The sequence below is a fragment of the Galeopterus variegatus genome, unplaced genomic scaffold (assembly GCF_000696425.1).
Source record: "Galeopterus variegatus unplaced genomic scaffold, G_variegatus-3.0.2 Scaffold2609, whole genome shotgun sequence".
Classification (NCBI taxonomy): Eukaryota; Metazoa; Chordata; class Mammalia; order Dermoptera; family Cynocephalidae; genus Galeopterus; species Galeopterus variegatus.
In genome coordinates this window covers 251,772-275,583 of record NW_007728720.1, presented here as the reverse complement: position 1 = coordinate 275,583, position 23,812 = coordinate 251,772, and the positions used below count along the sequence as shown (strand labels likewise).

General features: G+C 40.8%; 2 protein-coding genes across 2 annotated transcripts in view; one reads left to right on the top strand and one right to left on the bottom strand.

The window, feature by feature from the left end:
- The window catches only part of TEX13A (testis expressed 13A), a 1,276-nt gene extending 594 nt beyond the window's left edge, over positions 1–682 (bottom strand). Inside the window, exons 1-2 of the mRNA XM_008582435.1 lie at positions 664–682; positions 31–521 (exon numbers count right to left, since the gene is read on the bottom strand). Coding sequence (XP_008580657.1) covers positions 31–489 — 459 coding nt within the window. The 5' untranslated portion in view covers positions 490–521; positions 664–682. The remainder of the gene's footprint in view (positions 1–30; positions 522–663) is intronic.
- An 84-nt stretch (positions 683–766) lies between these two features.
- VSIG1 (V-set and immunoglobulin domain containing 1) overlaps positions 767–23,812 on the top strand; it is a 99,228-nt gene continuing 76,182 nt past the window's right edge. The window contains exons 1-5 of the mRNA XM_008582434.1: positions 767–917; positions 2,828–2,975; positions 3,090–3,260; positions 6,070–6,249; positions 7,633–7,753. Of these exons, the coding sequence (XP_008580656.1) occupies positions 767–917; positions 2,828–2,975; positions 3,090–3,260; positions 6,070–6,249; positions 7,633–7,753 (771 nt within the window). The remainder of the gene's footprint in view (positions 918–2,827; positions 2,976–3,089; positions 3,261–6,069; positions 6,250–7,632; positions 7,754–23,812) is intronic.

Here is a 23,812-nt window from a genome sequence, read left to right as displayed (position 1 = left end):
CGGGGTGGGGACAGGTCAGGGTGATCTTACCACCCGGAGGAGCTTCATCCTCAGCAGCTTCAGCTCTTTCTGCAACTGCGCCAGCTGGGTCTGGGTCTGCCGCAGGTGGAAGACCGCCTCCTCGCGCTCCATCTTCTGCTTCTCCTGGAGCTCCTTCACCTCTGCGGACAGTCTCCGTGCGGCCGACCTGTGCAGTTTGGAGAACTCGTGCAGCCACTGCACCCTGAGTCCCTGTAACTGCTCCTGCCTGAGGGCGAAGCGCACGGCCAGGGCCAGGCTGCTCCAGGCGCAGGCCTCCTTGGCCTCACTGGGCAGCTCACTGTCTTCCACGATGGCCCTGAGCTTGTCTTCCACCTGCCCCCAGGACAGGGACACATTCTCGAGGTAGAATTCAGGACCTTTTGTGTGCCTGGCCATCTTGTCATTGATGAAGGCCACCACTTCGCCGTGTTGGAATCCACCAGAGGGGTCCTCGGGTTTCAAGGCCATGAGGGCTGAGGGCTTTAGTGGCTTCGCTGGCCCTGTGGGGATGGATCAACCAGTTGTCCCCGCCCCTCCCCCTAAGCCCTTCCATCTCCTAGCCCTCCCCCTCCCTCCTCCGACCCTCGTGATGACCCCTCGATGGGCTTGTCCCTCCGTAGGACACCTCCCACCAGTCCTCACCTCTCCAGACAGTGGCCAGAGGAGGTCCAGACCGAAGACGCCCACCTACCAGGCCCAAGGAGCAAGTGGGACAGGACTCTCTCGTTGCTTCTGCTTCTGCAAAATGGCGCCTTGGGGAGCCAACCCTCGGGGCTTGTACTGTGGGACTGTTCCAACTACCAGAGACTGTGGGGGTGGGAGGGAGTGCGTGAGAAATGCCCCTCCCCCTCCTACGGATGTAAGAGGATACGCCACAAGGTTGAAAGTCCTGGGAGGTGGGTAGAAACAGGAGTGGTCAGAAAAGACTTGGAATCTGGAAAATGAAGCACTTGTACTCAAGTCAGAAAAGTTCACCCCCCCCATAGTGGTTTGTCCCATGCCGAGGGAGCCGTCTCCTAGAAATGGAAAGTTCTAGAACAGGACAGAGTTCCAACCCCTCAGTGGCTTTGGGTAGCTAGGGAACAGCTCCACCCCCCATTGACGTAGGACTGAATGCTGCAGACATTTTGGCCATTTCCACCCCCAACAGGTTCTTGAATCTGCCCACTTCCACCCTCCATCCTAGTCCAGCACCCCTCCTCCCCCGTCATTTCTTCCCTCGACCACTGCTGCCCTCTGACCTAAGGTCAGTCTTCTGCCCTACCCTTTCCTCAGAGGGATTTGACCAAGTCTATTAAAACCTTCTGCGATCCCGTTGCCGGTCGCGGTTTGGGTGCGACACTGAGGGTTGCAATCCTGTTACCGGTCACGAAAAAAAGACAAAAAAAAAAAAAAAAAAACCTTCAGGGCCGGCCGTGGGCACTCGGGAGAGTGCCGCGCTGGGAGCGCACGACGCTCCCCAGGCGGGTTCGGATCGTATATAGGAATGGTCGGTGCGCTCACTGGCTGAGCGCAGTGCCGGCGACACCAAGCCAAGGGTTGCAATCCCCTTCCCGGTCACGAAAAAGACAAAAAAAAAAAACAAAAAAAACTACCTTCAATGACTTTCTGAGGCTTACACATAAACCAGACAGATGTCAGGTTGAGTCCTACTTAGCCACTTATTATATGACCTAGTGCTATAAATGAATCTTAGTTTCTACCTGTGGGCCTGCAATGGGGACCAAATGACAAATGTGTACATAAAGTTGAAGAGGTGATGTTTTCTGTGATCCCATTTTTGTAAAATGTGCAACTTATGTGTGTGTGCATATATCTTTGTATATTTTTCTATAATCTCGGAGAATGGGGTGGGGGAGTTATCTGTGGAATGTGGGGTTGGATGGGAGGTTAGGAAAAAATTTTTAACTTTTAAAAATACATATTTCTTTGATTTCATTTGTTATAAAGAGCATATAACTTATATGTATGCATACATTAAAAATCTGCAAAGTTATATACCAACGTTTTAACAGTGGTTATTTTGGGTGGTAAGAATATAGAACATTTTTCTTTAAAAAAATTATTCTTTATGTTTTTCTCTATTATAAAATTGTTTATAATAAGCATGTATTAAGTTTTTCAAAATTAAAAAAGAAAACTTTTTTTCCTGTAACATCTGATCATTATAAATAATTTTGAAGTATCTGGAAAGTACATTTCTTCCAGTAATCTCATTCTTTCCCCAACCTGGGAAATAACCACTGTTAATAGTTTGATATATACCCCTTCAGTCTTTTTAAAGAGGTCAAAACACATAATTTGCAATTTCTCAAATGCAGCGTCTTCCAGGCTGCTCTGTGCATGAGTGGGTTGTCCGTCTCTCCCACTCTCTCCACTCCCATTCTGCTTATTTACCTAACTCCTATTCAATTTATATTCCTCTTTCAAGATAGTGCTTAAGCATTTCTTCCTCCTGTAAATATTTCTTGATCCCCCAATCCCTGCTGCAAAGTAGGCTGAATTGTATAACTTTTCTGTTTCCCTGTAATACCTTGTGCGTGTCTCTTGTGATACTTTCCACACTGTATTATAATCTGTGATGTTCTAATCTTTTTTTCCTAACTGGGTATTCCTTGAGGGCATGGATTGTGTCTTAATTATCTGTATTTTCAGCATCTAGCACAGTGGTAAGCACACAATAAATTGTTGAATGAATTCATTGCATCATTAAGGTGCAAACAGTTATTGTTAGAGAGAGACCCATTTTCTTTCTTTTCTGAAATGTCTTTTTCTCCACACAGACTGATTTTCTGTCACCTCACAGCTTCCTGTGGTAGGGACCTGTCCTCTGTATCTGAAACCAATCAGTATCTGACAGATTTGGAATTTGAAAAAAACGCCCTGGAAGATTCAGGAATGAAGCTTCTATGCGAAGGATTAAAACAGCCAAATTGTATATTACAGACATTGAGGTAACTGATGTCAGGATAACTTGTTTGCATTTATATCATTTTTGGGATCAATTTTTCTTTCTCTGGGGGGAGAACATAATTATGGTAATGAGATCATTCTTCTGTTCTCTAAAGGTTGTACCGGTGCCTTATTTCTCCTGCTTCTTGTGGGGCGCTAGCAGCTGTTCTTATCACCAATCAGTGGCTTACTGAACTGGAATTTAGTGAAACAAAACTGAAAGCTTCAGATTTGAAATTTCTCTGTGAAGGCTTAAAAGATCCAAATTGCAAATTACAGAAGCTCAAGTAAATTGGAGCTGTATTGATTTTGCAAGAATATTTTTAAAATATGCAACTTAAGGTGGTGTCATGTGATCAAAACTTGTTTCAAAGAGTCAAGGAGAGGAAGAATAAAAGTGACAGTCCCTAAAATTGTTCCTATGTAACAAGCTTAGAAACAGAATTTTCATTTTAAGTGGCAATATTATCAATGACAATAATAATAACTCACACTTACTGAGCAATTACTTTGTTCTAAGCTAAGTATTGGGCTCATGTGATTATGGAGGCTGGCAAGTCCAAAATCTGCAGGGTAGGCTGGCAGGCTTGAGACCCAGGGAAGACCCAATGTTGCTGTTCAAGTCTGAAGGTTGTCTGCTGGCAGAATTCCCTCTTCTGAGGAGGTCAGTCTATTTTTTTTAAGGCTTTTAACTGATTGGATGAGGTCCACCCACATTATGAAGCGTAGTATACTTTACTCAAAGTCTACTGATTAAAATGTTAATCTCACCTAAAAAGTACCTTCACAGAAACATCTAGAATAATGTTTGGCCAACTATCTGGGGACCATGGCCTAGCCAAGTTGATGCATAAAATTAACCATCATAATATGTGTGAGATTTTTTAAATCAAAAGCTCTTTAGCCTTAAAGCTTTCTAAAATCCACTTTGAAAGCTCATTTTATGCAAAGTGCCTCTGTTTAAAATTTCTAAATCGGGGAGATACAAATACATCTCTTTATATCCTTCTTCAAGACTGAATTTGGAGCCTGGTAAGTCAATAAAAAATTGAGGATTCAAAGGTTATAGTGTATATACAGAAATTTTTGAAAGTGATGGAAGGAAATGTTGATGGGAAATGGTTCAAGTAATTGGATTATTTAATATGGAGAAACAAAGATTAAGAAGATAGGGAGGGCAGTAAAAACCACTCTTTTTGCCAAAGAAGGATATTATATGGATGATGATGATGGGCTGAGTCTCTCTAAAGATGGCACGTTAATAAATAATGGACATCTAGATAAGGAGAAAAGAAAGACCTTTTGACTGTAATTTTTTTTTAATTAAATTGTAGTTGATTATACATATTTTTTGGACTCAATGTTGACATATGTTGATCTAATCAATATTAATATATATATATTGTTACAAATTGTACTTATTCTTTATACCCCTTGTCCAATCTCTCCCTATCCCCCTCTACCTTCCCCCTCCCACCACTGATAACCCTAGATTTCTTCTCTCCCTCTCAAAGAGTGATGGTTACTCTGTTGATTTGTTGCCTAGATGATCTGCTCAATACTGAGAGGTATGATTCAGGTCCCCCACTATCATCATAGAGCAGATGCTTCTTCTGTTGGAATAGGCTTTGTGGAGAGAGACATTCTCTTCTTTTCTTTGGTCTCTGCTGGTAACTCTCCATGTGTAAGTGCACTCCAGTGGCTGGTAGACCATCTGTGTAGTGGTTGTGAGGTCTAGCCACATTTGTGGCAGCCATGGTTACTGTGGTGGCTGTGGTGGGCCACCCACATGGAGGCGATGTTTTTGGCATGCTTCTTGGCACTGGTGGTGTGCCTGGTTGTGGGAGGGGCGTCCAGTCCCCAGCTTGATGCCCCAGGCCCCTGGGTGGGGCTCTGAGGTGCTGGCAATATGCCTGTTTGTGAGCAGTGGGTCTGGTCCCCAGCTTGATGCCTCAGGCCCCTGGGTGGGGCCCCAAGGCACTGGCAGTGTGCCTGGTTGTGAATGGAAGGTCCTGTACTGGCTCCAGCCTCAGGTCTCCTGGTGGGCCCCAAGCCGCTGGTGGTGTGCCTAGGCTGGAACTAATTTTTTGTCCTTTGCTCACTTCTAAAATGGGGGAACTTCCTGTGGGAACCAGTACTTGAACTGTGTGGTTGAGCTAAATTGCTACTTTGCAGCTATTTCCTTAGGGAATGCTTTTTGTGCAGCTCAGGGTTTAATGGTTGACCTTATAGGTACTTTCAGCTCTCCAGAGACCTGGTGCACCTGGGTTGTGTAGGAACTCTGGTCTGTCCCTGAGTCTTTTCATCAAACTGCACCCCGTGCAATTCTGTATTCCTGACCAGTCTCCTCTGAGTGGTCCTGCGCTGATTAGAGGGCAGATCGGCTAACCTTGCTGAGTCCCAGTGCTCCCCTGGTGGGCCCGTCTCCACCACCGCCCATGCTCCAAACACTTCCCATGGGACGGTCCCTACGCCAGTCCCTTGTGATGATTCACCAGCCTCTTTTTTCAGTTCTGGCTCCTTGCTCCTGTGTGGTCCACGGGAATCTTATTAGTGGTTTTGCTGTCCTGGGGGCCACCAAGGCCCTCTTCTTCCCTGCCACCTCCAAGCAACTCCATCTGAAGGGCACAGCTGTGGCTTCTGCCGGCTCAGTTTCTGAGGCTGGGAAGTCCAAAGTCCATCTGGTAGTGGCGACAGTGACCCAGGGGTCTCACATTGCAAGATAGTGGAAGCAGAGCAGAGCGACTGTAAAATTTATTAAGGATGATTATAGAATTTTCCTCTGTTATTTGAAAGAAGATATGAGATAAAGTGCTAAATTCATACAGAGGTTTAAAATGAGATTAGATCATCTTAATATTTCCTCCCAACTATTTTATTTTCTCAGGAAGTCAACACTGAGTTCCCATGGTGGGACACATTGTTTTGGAAGTATTGCGCAAGTCCTTGCCAAGGGGAATAGGAGGCTGTGACATGCTCAAGATCGGGGTCTTCTATCTTTGGGTCTTTATTTTCTCTGCTCGTGCAGTACTGTGGGTAGAGAATGAGTAGTGCACTAAAATGGCCAGTTCTGTCTGTGTACATTTCTCCCTCCAGGTTGTGTGCTAGCCTTCTCCCAGAAGACTCAGAGGCTGTTTGCAGGTATCCTGCCTCTGTTCTCATTTGCAACTCACACCTCACTGAGTTGGAACTGAGTGAAAATCCCCTGGGGGACACAGGGGTGAAGTATCTTTGTGATGGTCTCAGACATTCCAACTGTAAAATGGAGAAACTAGAGTAAGTTTCTTAGAAGTATCTGGCATCGTCTTATGACTACTGAACTTGTTGAGTGCCTGCTATGTGCTTGGAGCTTGCCAGAAGTTATTTCACTCCTTACAATAACCATATAAGGGGTGGGTTTTCTTATCCCCATTGAACTGATGAGGAAATTCAAGATAGGGGAAAAACTGACCTGTCCAAAATCACATTGCTAATATGTGGTATAGTCAGAATGTGATTCTAAAATCTTTTTCTAAATCTCGTGTTGTTTGCAGTATACCACAGCTCTGTGTGTTTACAGGAATGATATTAATTAAATATTAACTATAAAGAATACCTGCTATGACCCAACAATGGGCTATATGTGGGTGGACTTATCAGAAGTTCTACAAGTGACAAGGCTGCTCATAAGGAGACAGAGATATGTGCCAAATACTGTGGAGTCATTTAGAAATGCCAGATGAGCCCAGGGAAGAAGAGGAGGTCACTGTGGACTTGGACACCTGAAGAGAACATTATGGTAAGGAAGTGGGGCAGGAGCTGGAACTTAAAGGATGACTAGGTCTTAGCTGAGTGGGGAGGCTGGTAGAACATTCCCAGGAAGCCAAAATGATAAGTGTCTGATATTTTTTTTCTGTTTTCTCTGGGTAGCTTGAGCACATGTTACCATACAGATGCTAGCTGTGTAGAGCTCTCTTCTTTCTTGCAAGTGAGTCAGACTTTAAAAGTACTATTTGTGTTTGCCAGTGTCTTGGGGGACACAGGAGTACAGCATCTTTGCGAAGGTCTACAGCATGCGAAGGGTATAATTGAGAATCTTGTGTAAGTGTCTGCTTGCCCTTGTCCTTCTCATGGGGCTTGGCATTTGAGGGTCGGTGGGACTCCCTGCTGCCATAGTTAACCTTGGTGTCCCCATCCCTCCAGGCTTTCCAAATGTTCCCTTTCTGCAGCTTGTTGTGAGCCCCTTGCCCAAGTCCTGAGCTCCACCCGGAGCCTGACAAAGCTGCTTCTAATTAATAACAAAATTGAAGATTTGGGAGTGAAACTGCTATGTGAAGGATTAAAACAGCCTGACTGTCAGTTAAAGGATCTGGTGTAAGTATTGTGGGCTATAGCCACAGGCAGTTTCCTGATGTTTCAGGGTCTCCCAAAATTAAATGTGTATTTTTTTGCCTGGTGATTGAATCTGCAAGGAATCAATAAATGAAGAACCAAATACTTTAGAGGAAATAAATCATCCTTTCACCACAATCTCTGCTTGGCTTTGGGCCAAGGGATTTTTTTCTTTCTACATGACACTCTGATTTTCTAATGTGTTTTTTCTAATGTGAAAACACAATTCCTAAAGTGACCCAGTACAGATAAAATGATACCATCCTTCTCTGTCTTGCTTCTTGGCAGATTGTGGACCTGTCACCTGACTGAGGCATGTTGTCAGGATTTGTGCAATGCACTCTACACCAATGAACACCTGAGAGTCCTTAACCTCAGTGACAATGCCTTAGGGGATGAGGGCATGCAGGTGCTGTGTGAAGGGCTGAAACACCCCTGCTGCAAACTACAGACCTTGTGGTAGGTGCACAGGGACTCTGTCTACTGGGCTTTTGTTCCAGGCCATATATGAAAGGGAGGGCCACTGGGGAACTTGGAATAAAACTGATTTCTTTCTTGAATCTTCAATGCCTCACAGGTTAGCAGAATGTCATCTCATGGATGCGTGCTGTGGAGCCCTCACCTCTGTCCTCAATGGAAATGAGAACCTAACCCTGCTAGACTTAAGTGGAAATGGCCTCAAGGATTTTGGAGTGCAAATGCTGTGTGATGCACAGATTCATCCAATATGTAAACTTCAGACATTCTAGTAAGTCACTGTGGTAGGGGAAGTGGGAGGGTGAGGGTCAGGACAGGCATGTTGGGTTTGGTCATAGCCCATTGCAGTAAGGAAAGAGAAGACAAACTGAGGGCAGGCCAAGTATAAGCAAAATAGTAAAGTAAGTAAAATTACCAGTAGGCCTGTCCTCTTGGACACAGGAGCAGGGAAAGAGGTAGAGAACAGGCAGCTTTGTATCTGACTGCTAAGGGAAGCAGCATGGTGTAGGAAAAAGTGCATAGTATCCAGATTTTGCTGGGTCTGGCTCAAATCCTACATTTAGCATCTACTAGCTACAAAACCATGCTTACTTAACCTCTTTGAACTTCAGTATCGTTGTCTGTAAAATGGGGATAATGCTAGTACCTGACTACATGGGGTTAACATGGGAATTGAATTGAGATAGTAATCATGAATGTACCTACTATAGCCCTTAGCACATAGGAGGTACTCCATAAACATTAGGCCTTTTGCATTTCCGCTTTTAATACCTGCTAGAGGATTTAAATGTGTACATTTCGAGAGTCTTCAAGACTCAAGGGGATGAAGCTGTAATGGTGCAATTACAGAAGTGGAGATCTTGGCCCTCTCTAGTCAGTATCCATCTGCCAACTCAGCAGGCTGGCATGACACACAGAGTAATTCCTAATTAGGATACAACTATGCTCTGTTGGCATCTAACCAGTGGCCAAATGGCCATTCACTTCTGGCATGCAGAACTGGAACACATAATGGAAAGTAAAGGCTGAGTGTAAAAATTCCACATTCCGAAGCCAATTTGATGGATTGAAACATAAATGAAAACATCATAAAGGCCCAATTACAAGTCTGGCTAAAACAGGAGCTGGTTCTCTACTAGCAAAGTGAAGTCTTAGTTTCAAAGGCTCAAGGGGGTGGTGATTATTGCCCGAACAGAAGAAATATTCACAACATGATAAACCTCAAGGGTTAGGGAGATCCATGATGTCTTTCTCACGAAGATCTATGTGGATAGAGTCTTTATTGTCAACAGATTGAAATAACATAACAATCAACCTTAATGTTTCTTTAAATGTAAAGTAATTTAACAAGCTAGCACTCTACAACTTGTATGCTGTAGTGAAGGTGCTAAATAACAACAAGGAGAAATTATTTTATTGGTGATGGCATATCATTATTTCCTTTTTATTGTAAATTGTTGCACCGTTTCCTATTTCTTTCATGCTTTGTCTGCAACCAGTGTACTTCCATGGTGTTTTCAGGCCAATCTTCAAATCCTTATAACTTGTCAATCAACAAGTTGAAAGCAGTGTGCAGTAATAGCTCTGAGTACAAAATAAGGGACACACACACAGAGTAGACACAATTTGCTGACCTCAAATAAATTTTGAAAGAAAGTATGTGAACAAAACTGAAATAATAGAAATGTATATACTTACCCAAATAAGGTGAGAGGAAGATATGAATCACTTAATGTGGTGGTCTGGAAAGGAGTAAAATCCAGGAGATCTTCCTAGAAAGGGTAGTCTTCTCTGGAAATTGGAATAGCTGGAGGAAGTTACTTTCTAAGAGCTGCTTGAATGCAGGGTTTAATCTCATTCCTCACCGTATTTTCCCCCGTAAACTTCCTGGCACAATGCTTTGCATATAGTAGGTACATACAGGAGACCTATTAGTAATTTAGAGCATCTGGGGACAAGACAAGGAGACAGTTAGTGATACGTCCAATAAAGACCAAGTGTCTAGACATTCAGAAGAGATTGTGGCCTGAGAGTGACAGAGTTCACATTTATTCATTCTACAAGCACTGGCTCTGTACCTCTTATGTGCCAGGCAAATGTGCCAAGCACTTGGGAGACAAGAATGGATAAGATATAAGACATAATCTGTGCTCTTCAGGGCCTAGTGGGCCTAGTGGTAGAGACAGGCACATAAACTGATTAATGCAATAAGATAATTACAAGGTATTAAGGGAGCCATGGCAGGATACCGTTAACCCAGCCCAAGAGGGTCAGAGAAAGCTTCTTGGAAGAAGGGCCATCTGAGTTCAGTCTTAGGACTATGGCCAGGAAAGTGGGGGTAAGGATGGAGGAGGGTAGTCCAGGCTTAGGAGATAGCACAAACAGGTACCCAGATATTAAACAGCATGATTTATAGTGCTTGATGGGGATAGGGGTAAGGAATCTCCAGGAAGTTTGGTATTGCTGGAGCATAAAGTTCAAAGCAGAGTGGCAAGAAATGAGGCTAAGGGCATAGTCAGGCCCTTGAATATCATGTATGATAAGTAAGACCTATTAGCAGAATTCTGAGTGCAAATTCAGTCATCTCTTTCTCTCACATGCTCTAGTAGTAGTACATTTTGAAGCCTCTTCTCACCCCATCTTTCCAAAGCTAGATGGAGAATCAGTTTACAGCTACTGTTGTTTCTCTTTGCCACATGGGGTTGATCTTGAGAACTGATCCCACACAGTCTAACAGAAGCTTGGTGACCAGACAGCGATGCCCTGGCTGGTCCAACATTTCTGCCGGCCCTGCGGTGGTATTATCCTTGGGATCCAAGGTTACAGATATCTTAGTCTACACCCCAAAGTGCAGCCATTGTTCTGTAAAGTACTATATGTGTCAGGGTAGCTGGGTCTAGAGGAGCTTCTCTTTAGTCAGCCACAGATATATATGAGGGTACTTCTAAAAGTTCATGGAAAAATAGAATTAAAAAATCCTCACATGTGTAGAAGTCTGCTCTTGCCCACAATGATGTAGGCCCTTGAGTTGAGGAGGGACACTGTTTAAGCCTTTTCTTTCTTCAAGATAATTTTATATTAGGGGTCTTGATACCTTTCCCAGGCACTGGGCCTTGGTTGAAACTCCCTAGCTCATCTTGATACATGTTTCTAATTCTAAATTTGGAAAGAAGGGGTTGAGAATAATTGGTCTCTTTACTTTCGGAAGAACTCTGGGCTTCCTAAGCAAATTGGCCCTTCTCTTTCTCCTCAGCAGTTAATTCTATGTATCACGCAGTAAGGCAGCTTTTGCTAAACCACTCAAAAAAATTTTAAGTTCTTGGTATACTTCTGTTGCCTTAACTGTCCACTTACCTGATAATTACACAACTAACAGGGCCATTCATTTCACTTCACTGGATGGATCAAGATTAGCTTCTATCCATTAAAAACTAAAAACTGTACCTCACTGCACACTTGAAAGAGCTTATACTTTATTTTGTAGTCAATGGGTTTTCATCACTGATACACATATTGAGTTTGAAGTGCCTGAGGGACACTCAGGGGAGGTTTTCTGGTAGGTAGGCAGTTGGATATAGGAGTGTGCCCTGGGAAGTGGTCATCTATGTAAAAATGATAATGGAAGCTATGACAGTGGATAAAATCTGCTAGGAAGAGTGAGAAGAGAAAAAAAAAACCTTTCTTCAATGTATCTGGGAAATAAACCCCAGGAACTGCCAACTTTTTTTTTAAAGAAATGAGTATGGAATGAGACATCCGCGGAGAGAACTAGGAGAGAATGGTGTCCAGACAGCTAAGGAAAAAGTGAATTTTAAGGAAGTTGAAATCTCAATAGTATCAGATGCAGCACAGCGGTCCAATAGGATGAGTACTGAAAAGTGTCCATTGGATTTAGCAGTTAAGAGGTCATAGGTGACCTCATTAAGGGCTGTTTTAGTGGTGTGGTGGGGCTGGAAACTGTATGGCAGTGACGTGAAGAGATGGAAGATAAGGAAGTGGAGAAAGAGAGTGGAAATTACTTTTTCAAGAAATTTGTGAAAAGGAGAAGTGGGGTCGTAGCTGGTGGGAGTTGTGAGTCTGGAGGAAGCAGGGAGCTATTCTTTGTCTTTTTCTGCCTTATTTTGAGATAGGCAAATATGTAGGTTGAGAGAAAGGAGCCCATACAGAGGGAGAGGTTTTAGCTACAGGAGTGGGAACAAATGGGCTAATGAAGCAGGGCCTTGGAAAAGGCAGGGAGAGAAAGGAATGAGAGTCCAAGAAGAAATTAAGCATTTTATCTTTGAGACTCAAGGAAAGGAGCTAAGGCTGGGGAGAAGGTAGATAAACGAGTGGATAAAGTAACTGATTGGTCCCATAGAGCAAGTGTGAATGAAAATCTTATCCTTGAGAATAGGAAAGCTGCTGCAGGCATCTGTCGGCTTGACTTAACACAAGATTCTTTTCCTTTTTCATAGCATTGATATGGATCACTTACGTGAAGATACATTTAGAAAGATGCAAGTTTTAAAAATGAGCAAGCCTGGAATCACCTGGTAGTTTCCAAGGGGAGCCCCTGAATTGACTGCATATAAGACCCCCTCTATCTGGCACCATCTTTAACAGTTGTGCAGTATTATTTTTCCAAACCTGTTAACCTTTCTTGAGGATGCTAGTGTAAAACAAGCATCAGTGATTATTATTTCTTACATAGAACCATCCACTAAGTAGGATGTAAAAAGCAGGAGCACCTTAGTTCGAATGTCTTCAACAATAATACCTGACATCCATATATTGTTTTAAAGTGTTTACTATGCTTTCACAAGAACCCTCAAAGGTAGGAAAATGAGGCTTACAGAGGTGTGACTAGCTCCAGATCCCACAGCTCATTAATAAGAGTTGAGACTGGAATCCAGTCAAGTCTCCCAACACCCAGATCATGCAGGGAAACAGAAAAAGACACATGAATAAATCCATTTAATGGAACAAGATACTTAACATGGTTAAAGGACAAGAGAGTGTACAAACAGTTGTTATAGCTTATGGTGTTGATTTTAAGTAAACTTGTGATTCACAAAAGAGAGAAGAATGAGCTGGATTAATAGGGAAAGTCCTCATGGAGGAGGTGAGACCTGATATGGGCCTTGAAGAACGAGTAGGATTGAGATAGTTGAAGATATACTGGCCAGTGGCTTTAAGACTGTAGGGCAACAGGGCTGTGCTTGTGAGCAGCTCACCAAAACCTACAGAGACTGAAATGTTTGCATTAGAATTTCTTGAGCTGCCACAGAATCCATAATTCTACGTTCCCGAGGGTTCCAGTTCCCAGTCTCAACTTCCTTTCTGAGCTTTTAATACTTCACGAATGTGTTTGTATTTGTTCATGAGCTCCTAAGACTGACTCAGTCCGCATCCCTGAAAGCATCTTGCATAGCCTGGCACAGATCCTACACAACCTCGAGTTTCTATCTCTGCCTAGCTTCCACAAAACACCAGAAAATACAGGTGGAGAAAGGGAGTTCCAGGCAAGGTAAATAGCACAAACAAGTCAATGAAATAGAAGCAAATGTGGTATGGGATCAACAGAAAGTGGGCTGACCTCATTAAAGTATAGAGTTGTCTCTGGAAACTACTTAACTAGCTGTGTGATCCTCAACAACTCACTTAGACTCCTGGAAGCTCAGTCTTCTCATCTATAAAATGGGGATAAATTGACATTAACCTTGCAGGGCTGTTTTCCAACATGGTGACTACCCCACAGTAGGCATCAGTTAATTGCAGTTGTTTGTATGAGCGTGTATCTGTAGTATAACTCCACTGTGTAGTCTTTGAGCTCCCAGATTTTTTTTGCTAGGTAGTCACTATGAACTATGCTTTTGAACTAAATGCGTGTGCTGGAGGCAGTGAATCTCGTGGGGAAAGAGACACGCAGTGGGAAGTTATTCCAGGTGAGAGGTTGTAGAAGAGCCCAGCTGCTCCATGTCCTCATCCATCATCATGTACTGTTCCCCATTGCTCTGGGAGATGGTCTCAGTAGGGAGACCAAGTTTGTTCTGAGAAGAATGGTCAAGATAGCAGTTTGTCACTAGTTCTCTCAACTTCTTCTTTCCCTTTAGTTATTTAACACATATTTATTGAGCATTTATGATGTGCCAGGTTTTGTACTAAGTGTTGGCTTTATAAAGATGAATATGCTTTTCCTGTGCACTTTCCCTACCATGTTCTCTGACTGACCTAGTCCCTCTGTCAGTCTGGTATACATCTGATAAAACTCAGTCACATTAAGAACTCGAAGATATAATTTTAAATGAAAAACTGAAGTGTGTGTGTGTGTGTGTGGGGGGTCTATCCAGTAGGTGTACAAAAGGATATATATGCACATGTATGTATGTTTCCAGAAAATCTATGGGAGGATATATATAAGGAATTGCATATGGTGGTGAATTAGTCTGTTTCTGTTGCTTACAAACAAAATACATGGAACTGGGTAATTTATAAGAAAATGAAATTTATTGCTTACAGTTTCTGGGCCTGGGAAGTCCAAAGTTCAAGGAACACATCTGGTGAAGGCAACAGTGACCCCACACATTGCAAGATGGTGGAAGCAGAGAGAGAGACTAACCTCCTCATTCACTCTCCTTTTAAAGTCCTCAGAACCATGCCCCTGACCACCAGCATGTTCCTAGAATCAAATCACCTCTTCAAGAACCCACCTTTCAATTACCATAATTGGATTTCCCACCCTCAAAAGTTACAGTGGGGATTAAGCCTCAATAAGGTTAGGGGGGCATCCAATCTACAACAGGTGGCTATCTCTGGCAAGAGGAATTTGGCAAGCAGGGGCAGTGGGGAGAAGAGTAAAGGAACTTTTCATCTATAGCCCTGTGTTCTACTTGATGTTTTCACTATGTGTATGTATTACTTTTATAATCAACAAACTTAATGTTAAAAATCAGTCATTGAGGAGTTATTTTTCTTCTTTTAAAACAAGATGATTAAGAAGAAAATATAAGGCAGGGATTTATAAGCATGACACAAAAACCCAAAGGAAAAAAATGAAAGATTTGACAATATCCATGTTAAAAACTTCTCTATGAAAAAAATACACCATAAATTAAATTAAAAGACTAGGGATACACTGAAAAAACATATTTGGCACACATATAAAAGCAAAACTAATGCCCATAATATAAAGAACAACAAATCAGTATAAAAGATACAAAACTTGGACTTCCACTTCCAGCAATGATGGAGTAACAGTGACTGGATTTACCCTCTCATCTTAACTCAAAAAATACGAAACAACAATTTTCAGACATTGGATAACAGGCAGAGTTGGAACAAATAAAAAGCAGCAAGATATTAGGTTCAAAAGGAACCGTATGAATAATCATATTAAGATTAATGGTCTCAGTGACCCAATTAAGGCTGAGATTTGTAGAGTGGGATATTAGTCTATTTCTGTTGCTTATAACAAAATACATGGACCTGGGTAATCTGTAAGAAAATGAAATTTGTTGCTTACAGTTTCAGAGGTTGGGAAGTCCAAAGCACAGGGAACACATCTGTTGAGAGCTTTCTTGGTGGTGACTTAAGTGACACAGGGTATTCACATTATAGAATGGCAGAGCAGAGAGAGAGACTGTCACATGCTCTCCTTTTAAAGCCCTCAGAACCATGTCCCTGATCACCATTATTAATCAATTCACTACAGCATGGTCCTACAATCTAATCACCTCTTCAAGACTCCACCTTTCAATTACATGGTAGGATTTCCCACCCATCCAACAATCACAGTGGGGGGGACACAATTCAAACTTTAATGAGTTTGGGGGGGGACATTCAATTCACAACATTTGGAAAAAAATATTTGTTTTAGTCCGTTTTGTGTTGCTATAACAGAAACCCCTGAGACTGGGTAATTTATAAAGGAAAGAGGTTTATTTGGCTTACAATTCTGGGACAGCTGCATCTGGCATGGGCCTCAGGCTGCTTCTACTCATGGCAGAAAGTGGCAGGCAGCCAGCTGGTACAAGCAGATCACATGGTGAGAGGAAGCAAGAGAGAGGAAGCAAGAGAGAGAGAGAAGGTGCCAGGGTCTTTTTAAGCAACGAGCTCTCATGGGAACTAATTGAGTGAGAACTCACTCATTAATCCCCCTTCCCCCAGGGAGAGCATTAATCCATTCATGAGGGATCCGCCCCCATGACTCAATCAGTTTCCAACACTGCCACATTGGAGATCAAATTTCCACATGAGTTTTTGAGGGGACAACACATCCAAACTCCATCAATATTTAAGACCCAACTATAGGAAACCCACTTTAAATATAAAAACACAAATAGGTGCAAGATAAGAGCTAGGAAAATATATACCATGTTAATGTTAAATTTTTAAAAAATGGATTGACTACATTAATATCAGAGAAAGTAGGTTGCAAAGCAAAGTAGGTTACAAAACAAAGAGATAAAGAGGGTCATTTTGTGAAGATAAAGTCACTAATTCATCATGAGAACATAATCCTAAATATATATGCATCTAATAACAGATTCAAAATACATGGAATAAAAACTGACTGAACTTAAGGAGAAATAGAATAATCCATAATTTTTTGTCAGAGACTTCGACACCTTTCTCAGTAATAAACAGACAAAGCATATAGAAAATCAGTAAGAATATAGAAGACTTGAACAACACAAATAATAAACTTGACCTAATTGACATTTATACAACATTCAACCCAACAACAACCAAAAACATATTACTCTCAAGTGCACATTGAACATTTACCAAGACATATCATATCTGGACCATATAATATGTCTAAATGATAAGTTAAAGGATTAAAGTCATACAAACTACGTTCTGTAACCATAAATTAAAAATCAATAAAATAAAGATAGCGGAAATCCCTCAAATATCTGGAGTATAAGTTACACACTTCTAAATAACCCATGGCTCAAAGAGATGTCTCAAGGGAAATTAGAATGTATTTTGATAGATAAAATCAATAAAACCAAAGGCTGATTCTTTGGGACCAAAATCGCTCAGGAAAAAAGAAGAGAAGACACAATTTACCAATATCAGGAATGAGAGTGGGCCACCAGTACAGATTCTGCAGACATTGAAGAGATAAGGGAATATTATGAACAACTTTATGCCAAAATTTTATAAATTAGATTGAATGGATAAATACCTTGAAAGACACAAACTACCAGAGCTCACTCAAGAAAAAATAGAAAACCTGAGTAGCCCAATATCTAGAAATTAAATTTTAGTTAAAAACCTTCCCACCAAAGAAACTCAAGACATAAATGGCTACACTGGTGAATTCTACCAAACACTTAAAGAAGAAATAATACCAATTCTGCACAAACTCTTTCAGAAAATTGAAGAGAAGGTAACGTTTCTCACCTTATTCTAAGAAGTCAACTATGCTCTGTTACCAAAACCACAAAAAGACATTACAAGAAAACTATAACCCAATATCTCTCATGGAAATAGATGCAAAAATATTTAAAATTTTAGTAAATTAGATCCAGCAATATAGAAGAAGAAGGATGCATCATAATTAATTGTGCTTTATTTTAGAAATACAAGGATGATAGAACATTAAAAAATTAATGTAATTTGCAATTTGGGAAGACTGAGGGGAAAAAAACATTATAATCTCACTAGATGGAGAGAAAACATTTGTTGGACTCTAACATCTTTTGCTGCTAAAAAATTAAACTTGAAAGAAAGAAAAGACCACAACCATACGTTGAATTTTCAGGAGAGAATAAACCTAAGGATTTAGAGATTGGAGGGAGGGAAGGAGGGGGTTTGGGAAGTGACAGGTTGGGCAAAGGCATAAAGAAATATCACAATTTCTAAGAATGAATATGCTAATAATAAAAAAATAAATAAATAATTAAACTAGAAATATAGAGGAACTTTCTCAGCCTGACAATGAGCATCTGCTAAAAAAGACAGACAACCGTACATGTAACATTCTACTTATTGGTGAAAGACTGAAAGTTTTCCCCTTAAGATTGGAAACAAGGCAGGGAAGTCTGCTCTCACCATGTCTCCAATATTCTACTGGAGGTTCCAGCCTTTGCCATAAAGGGGGGAAAGGCATATAGATTAGAAAGAAGTAAAACTGTATTTATTTCCATGACATGTTTTCTGTGTAGAAAATCCTAAGCAATCTAAAAAAAAAGCTGCTAGAACTATTAAATGAGTTTAACGAAGTTTCAGGATATGAGATACATATACAAAAATTAATTGTAGTATTTGTACTAGCAGTAATTGAAAATGGAAAATTTAAAAATACCGTTTAGAATAGCATCAAAAATTTGTAATACTTTGGGATAAATCTGGCAAAAGGTCTGTAAGACCTGTGTGCTGAACACTGTAAATCCTTGTTGACATAAATTAAATACCCAAATAAATGGAGCAATATATCATGTTTATGGATAGGAAGACCCAATATTATCAATTTTTCCCATATTTATCTCTAGACTTATTTCAATCCCTATGTGGTAACATAGTTTTTTTCTCTTTCTCATTTGCATATCTGCTCTCCCACTGGGTTTTATTCTTTCTCATGTATTCATGATGGTGATTATCATTTTTTGGATTCCAGATGTAGGACTCCCTTGAGGATTTCTTGTAAGGCTGGTCATGTGGTGGTGAACTCTTACAGTTTTTGTTTCTCTGGGAAATACAGTATTTCTTCTTCATTATGAAGGATAGATTTGCTGGGTATAACATTCTTGGCTGGCATATTTTTCTTTTAGTACTTTGATAATATCATCCCGTTCTCTCCTAACCTGTAAGGTTTTTGCTGAGAAATCTGCTGTTAGTCAGGTGGGAAATCCCTTATAGGTGACATGACAGTTTTGCTGCTTTTAGGGTTCTCTCTTTGTCTTTGACTTTTGACAGTTTTATTACAATGTGTGTTGGAGAGAACCTTTTTGGATTGAATCTGTTTGTGGATCTTTGAGCCTCTTGGATCTGAAAGTCTATATCTCTCCCAATACCTGAGAAGTTTTCTGTCATTATTTAATTGAATAGGTTTTTAATGAGTTTTCCTTTCTCCCCCCCTTCTGGAACACCCATAATTCAGATGTTTATATGCTAAAGGTTGTCTTATAGCTCTTACAGGTTTTCTTTATTGTTTAAAATTCTTTTTTCTTTTTTTCTTTCTTCTTTTATTTTTTCTTTTTGTACACTTGGGTTACTTCAAAAAGCCTGTCTTTGAGATCAGAAATTCTTTCTTCTGCTTGCTCTAGCCTGTTTCTTAAGCTCTCAGTTGTATTTTTTATTTCATCAAATCAATACTTTAGTTCCAAGAGTTCTAGTACATTCTTTTTAAAGGTATTTATCTCTTTGTAAAATTCCTCCTTCAGATCTTGGATTGTTTTTTCTCATTTCATTGTGTCATACATCTGAGTTTTCTTGTATTTCAGTGAGTTTCCTTAAGATTATTGCTTGGAATTCCTTTTCAGTCATTTCAAATATTTCCTGCCATTTGAGGTCTGTTATTAGAGAATTATTGTATTCCTTTGGAGGTGTATTTTCTCATTATTTTCATATTTCTAATTCTCTTACATTGATGTCTTGGGATCTGGTAGAGTAGTTTCCTCTTCTAATACTCTGTATTGGCTTTTGGGGAGACTCCCTCCTGCTGATATGTTTTATATTGAACATTGGGTAGTGTGTTTTAGTTTTAGTTCCAGGTAGACACAGTCTTGTAGTCTCTGAGGGGTTACTTCAACTGTATTCAATGTGGGAGTTGTCTGTGAGTGCCTCCATGGCCTAGACATTGGGATACTCAGTAGTTCCTTGCTGAAGTGAGTGACATTGGGTTGGGTCATCAAGGTCATGTGTGAGATACTGAGCTCTTAGGAGAAGTACCTGGGTGCCCTGTTGCTCATTGGCTGAGATGAGTAACCCTGGATGGACTCACTGGCACCCTAGTTTTTGTTCCATGACCCTAATAGGTGCACTGGGGTATTTTGAAGCTTGTAAGCTTGAATTGATGACCCTAGGAAGGGTTTCTGTGGGTCATGATTAGGAACTTAGGCTTTGAGGGAGACAATGAGGTGCTCAGTATCCCTTCAGCTAGAGTGGGTGACTCAGTGGTGTAACTGGGGCTCTGGGAAGAGCCCTGTACCCCCAGGGGAGGTGTATGGGTACTCTATCTTCATTTTTGAAGTGGGAAGCACTGAGTGAAATCACTGGATTCATGCGTGAGGCCATGTACTCTCAGAAAGGTCACCAGGTTGCTCTGCAACACCAGTGTTGAAGTGATCTACTTTGGGTGAGGCATTAGCTGTTGTGAGTGGGACCCTTCACCCCCAAGAGGAATGCTTGGGCCCTCTGTATCTGTTCAGCAGGAGTGGTCACTGTGGGTGAGGCTGCTTCAGTTGTGGGCAAGCCCCTGTGACCCTGAAGGGTACTGGGATGCACCTGTTCAAGGTCTTTAGGACTTTGAGTGGGCTGCAGCTCCCCCAAGAGAGATGATGAGTTCCTCTGAAGCACCCCTGCTGGTGCAGGCAGCCCTGGGCTGACCCAATAGTGCTGTAGACATGGGTCTGTGCCTGAGAGAGGCATGAGTCCTCCATGACCTCTTCGTGGAGGTAAGAATTTCAAGGGCATTTCACCAAAGAAAGGGTTACTGGCACAGATTAGGTGGCTTTCTGGCACTGTAAAATGTGTGTTCTGACCCCTTCTTGCCTGAGGGTGGCACCCTCACTACACTGAACTGCTTGTTCCCAGGGTGCAGGACGCCACATGGCATAGGCAATCTGGTATAATGATGTGGCCTCAGGGGTCTGGAACCACTGCCAGTGCTGAACCAAAATGCCCTCGGGTGTTGGGACCAATCCCAAATTTCCCAAACTGTGATTACTGCATCAGGTGGGACCCGGTGGTTGGAGACAGTTCTGCATTTGTCCCTCCCTGTGTCAATGCAATCATGTGGACACTAACTAGTTCCCACCACCAGAGGTGTGCCCCAGGGGCACTGCGAATTCCCCTGTGGGTTGGGCCACTGGCCCACAGGGCTGTGCTCACTTACCTCTTTTCTGCAGCCAGCAGCTCTGCCTAGGTCCTTACTGCTCTTGGTTGGGGGATGGGGTGGTGGTGGGCAGGAATGTTCTTCTGTTCTCTATTTGGCTATCCTGAGTTTCTGCACTCATCTGTGTCTCCGCTGCTCCTTTGATGTGCTCCAGCTTTCTCTCTTCACCATTTTTGTCCAAGTGTAGTTGAGTATTTGATGTATTCTCTGTCCTTGTGGGAGAGATGAGGAATGTATCCTTCTAGTTGGCCATCTTGCTCTGCCCTCATCCTAGTTTTTGAAATGGAAAAAATTTGAACAGACACTTCACCAAAGAAGATTTATACTTTAAAATAAGCATACGTAAAGATGCTCAACATCATTATTCCTTAGGGAAATGTAAATTAAAAACACAATGAGATACCTGTACATACACACTAGAATGACTAAAATTAAAAAGATTGACTATATTAAGTATTTACAATGGTAGACTTCTCATATACTGTTGGCTGGAAGTGTAAAGTTGTACATCCACTTTAGAAAAAAAATGTCAGTTTCTTGCAATGTTAAATATTTACCTATCATATGACCAATCCATTTCATTGTTAGGTATTTACCAAGAGAAATGAAAGCATATGTTTACAGAATGACTTATACATGTATATTCATAACAGCTTTATTAGTAATACCCAATATCTGGAAACAAGTCAAATGTCTATCAACAGGTAAATGGATAAACAAATTATGCTACATCCATTCAATGGAATACGGCAAATAAAAAGGAACAAACTATTGATACATGCAGTAATATGGATGAATCTCAGAATAAATATCCCAGTTAGACTAACAGCAGCCTTCTCAGCAGAAACCCTACAGGCCAGGAGAGAATGAGATGACATATATAAAATACTGAAAGAAAAAAAAGACTGCCAGCCAAGAATATTACACCCAGCAAACTTATCTTTCAGAAATGAAGGAGAAATAAACTCTTTCTCAGACAAGCAAAAATCAAGAGAGTTCATCAGCACCAATTCATCCTTACAAGAAATGCTTAGGGGATCCTACATCTAGAAGAGAATGAGCAGTAATAACCGTCATGAAAAGACACCTCAAAATATATAACTTACTGGTAAAGTAAACGCACAAATTAGAGAGAGAAAGAAATCAAACCATATCAATAAAGAAAACTGAAAAACATCAAGGATAAAAATTAAGAAAGAAAAAAAAGAACAAAGAATACACAAAACAATGAGAAAACAACAAAATGGCAGGAGTAAGATCTCACATGTCAATAATAACCTTCAATGTAAGAGATTAAATGCCTCAATAAATAGATATATACTGGCTGAATGGATAAAAAAATTATGACCTATCCATATGCTGCCTATGGGAAACACACCCTACCTACAAAGACACACATATACTGAAAGTAAGGGGTGGAAAAAGTTATTCCATGAAATTGGAAAATAAAAGCAAGTAGGAGTAGCTATACTTATATCTGATAAAGCACACTATAAGTCAAAATCTGTACTAAGAGATGAGAAGGGCATTATTTAGGGATCAATTCAGGAAGAAGATATAACAATTACAAATAAATATGCACCCAACACTGAAGCACTTAGATATATAAAGCAAATATTATCAGATCTAAAGGGAAAAATAGATGCCAAAACAATAATAGTTGGGGACTTTAACACCCTATTCTCAGCATTGGACAGATCATCAAGACAAAAATTCATCAAAGAAATATTGGACTTAAATGGCTCCACAGACAACATGTCCCAAACAGACATTTACAACATTTCATCCAACAGCTGCAAAATACACATTCTTTTCATCAGCACATAGAATATTGTCCAGGACCGACCATATGCTTGACCTCAAAACTAGTCTTAAGAAATTCAAAAAAATTGAAATCTTATCAAGTATTTTTTCTGACCATAATGGAATAAAAATAGAAATCAATAAGAAGAGGAACTTTCAAAGCTGCACAAATACATGGAAATTAATCCTGAATGATCAATGGGTCAAAGAAGAGATTAAGAAGGAAATAAAAAAATTTCTTGAAACTAATGAAGACAGAAACAACATATAAAAATCTATGGGATATAGCCAAGGCAGTATTAAGAGGAAAGTTTATGCATATATATATAAAGATTTCAAATAAACAACTCAACAGTACACCTCAAGGAACTAGAAAAGCAAAAACAAACCAAACCCAAAATAAATAGAAGAAAAAAATAATAAAAATCACAGCAGAAATAAATGAAATTGAGACTAAAAATACGATGTAAAAATCTCAATCAAACGAAAAGTTGTTTTTATGAGAAGACAAAATTGACAAGACTAATCAAGAATGAAAGACAAAAGATCCAAAGAAATGAAATCAGAAATGCAAATGGAGACAATACAACTGATACCACCAAATTACAAAAGATTATTAGAAACTATAAAAACAACTATAAGCCAATAAATTTGAAAACCTAGAGGAAGTGGATAAATTCCTGGACACATATGACCTACCAAGACTGAACAAGAAGAAATAGAAAACCTGAATAGACCAATAACAAGTAACAAGATTGAATCAGTAATAAAAAGACTCCCAACAAAGAAAAGCCCAGGACCAGATGGCTTTATTGCTGAATTCTACCAAACATTTAGAGGAAAACTAACACCAATACTTCTTAAACTACTTCAAAAAGCTGAAGTGGACTGAATTCTTCTAAACTCATACTATGAGGCCAGCAATAGCCTGATACCAAAACCAGGCAAGGACACAACAACAACAAAAGAACACTCCAGGCCAATATCCCTGATGAACCTAGATGAAAAGTCCTCAATAAAATGCTAGCAAACTGGGGCCGGCCCGGTGGTGCACTGGATAAGTGCGCCGCTTGGGAAGCGTGGCGGCGCTCCCGCCCGAGGGTTCGGATCCCACATACAGACCAGTTCCCGCTCACTGGCTGA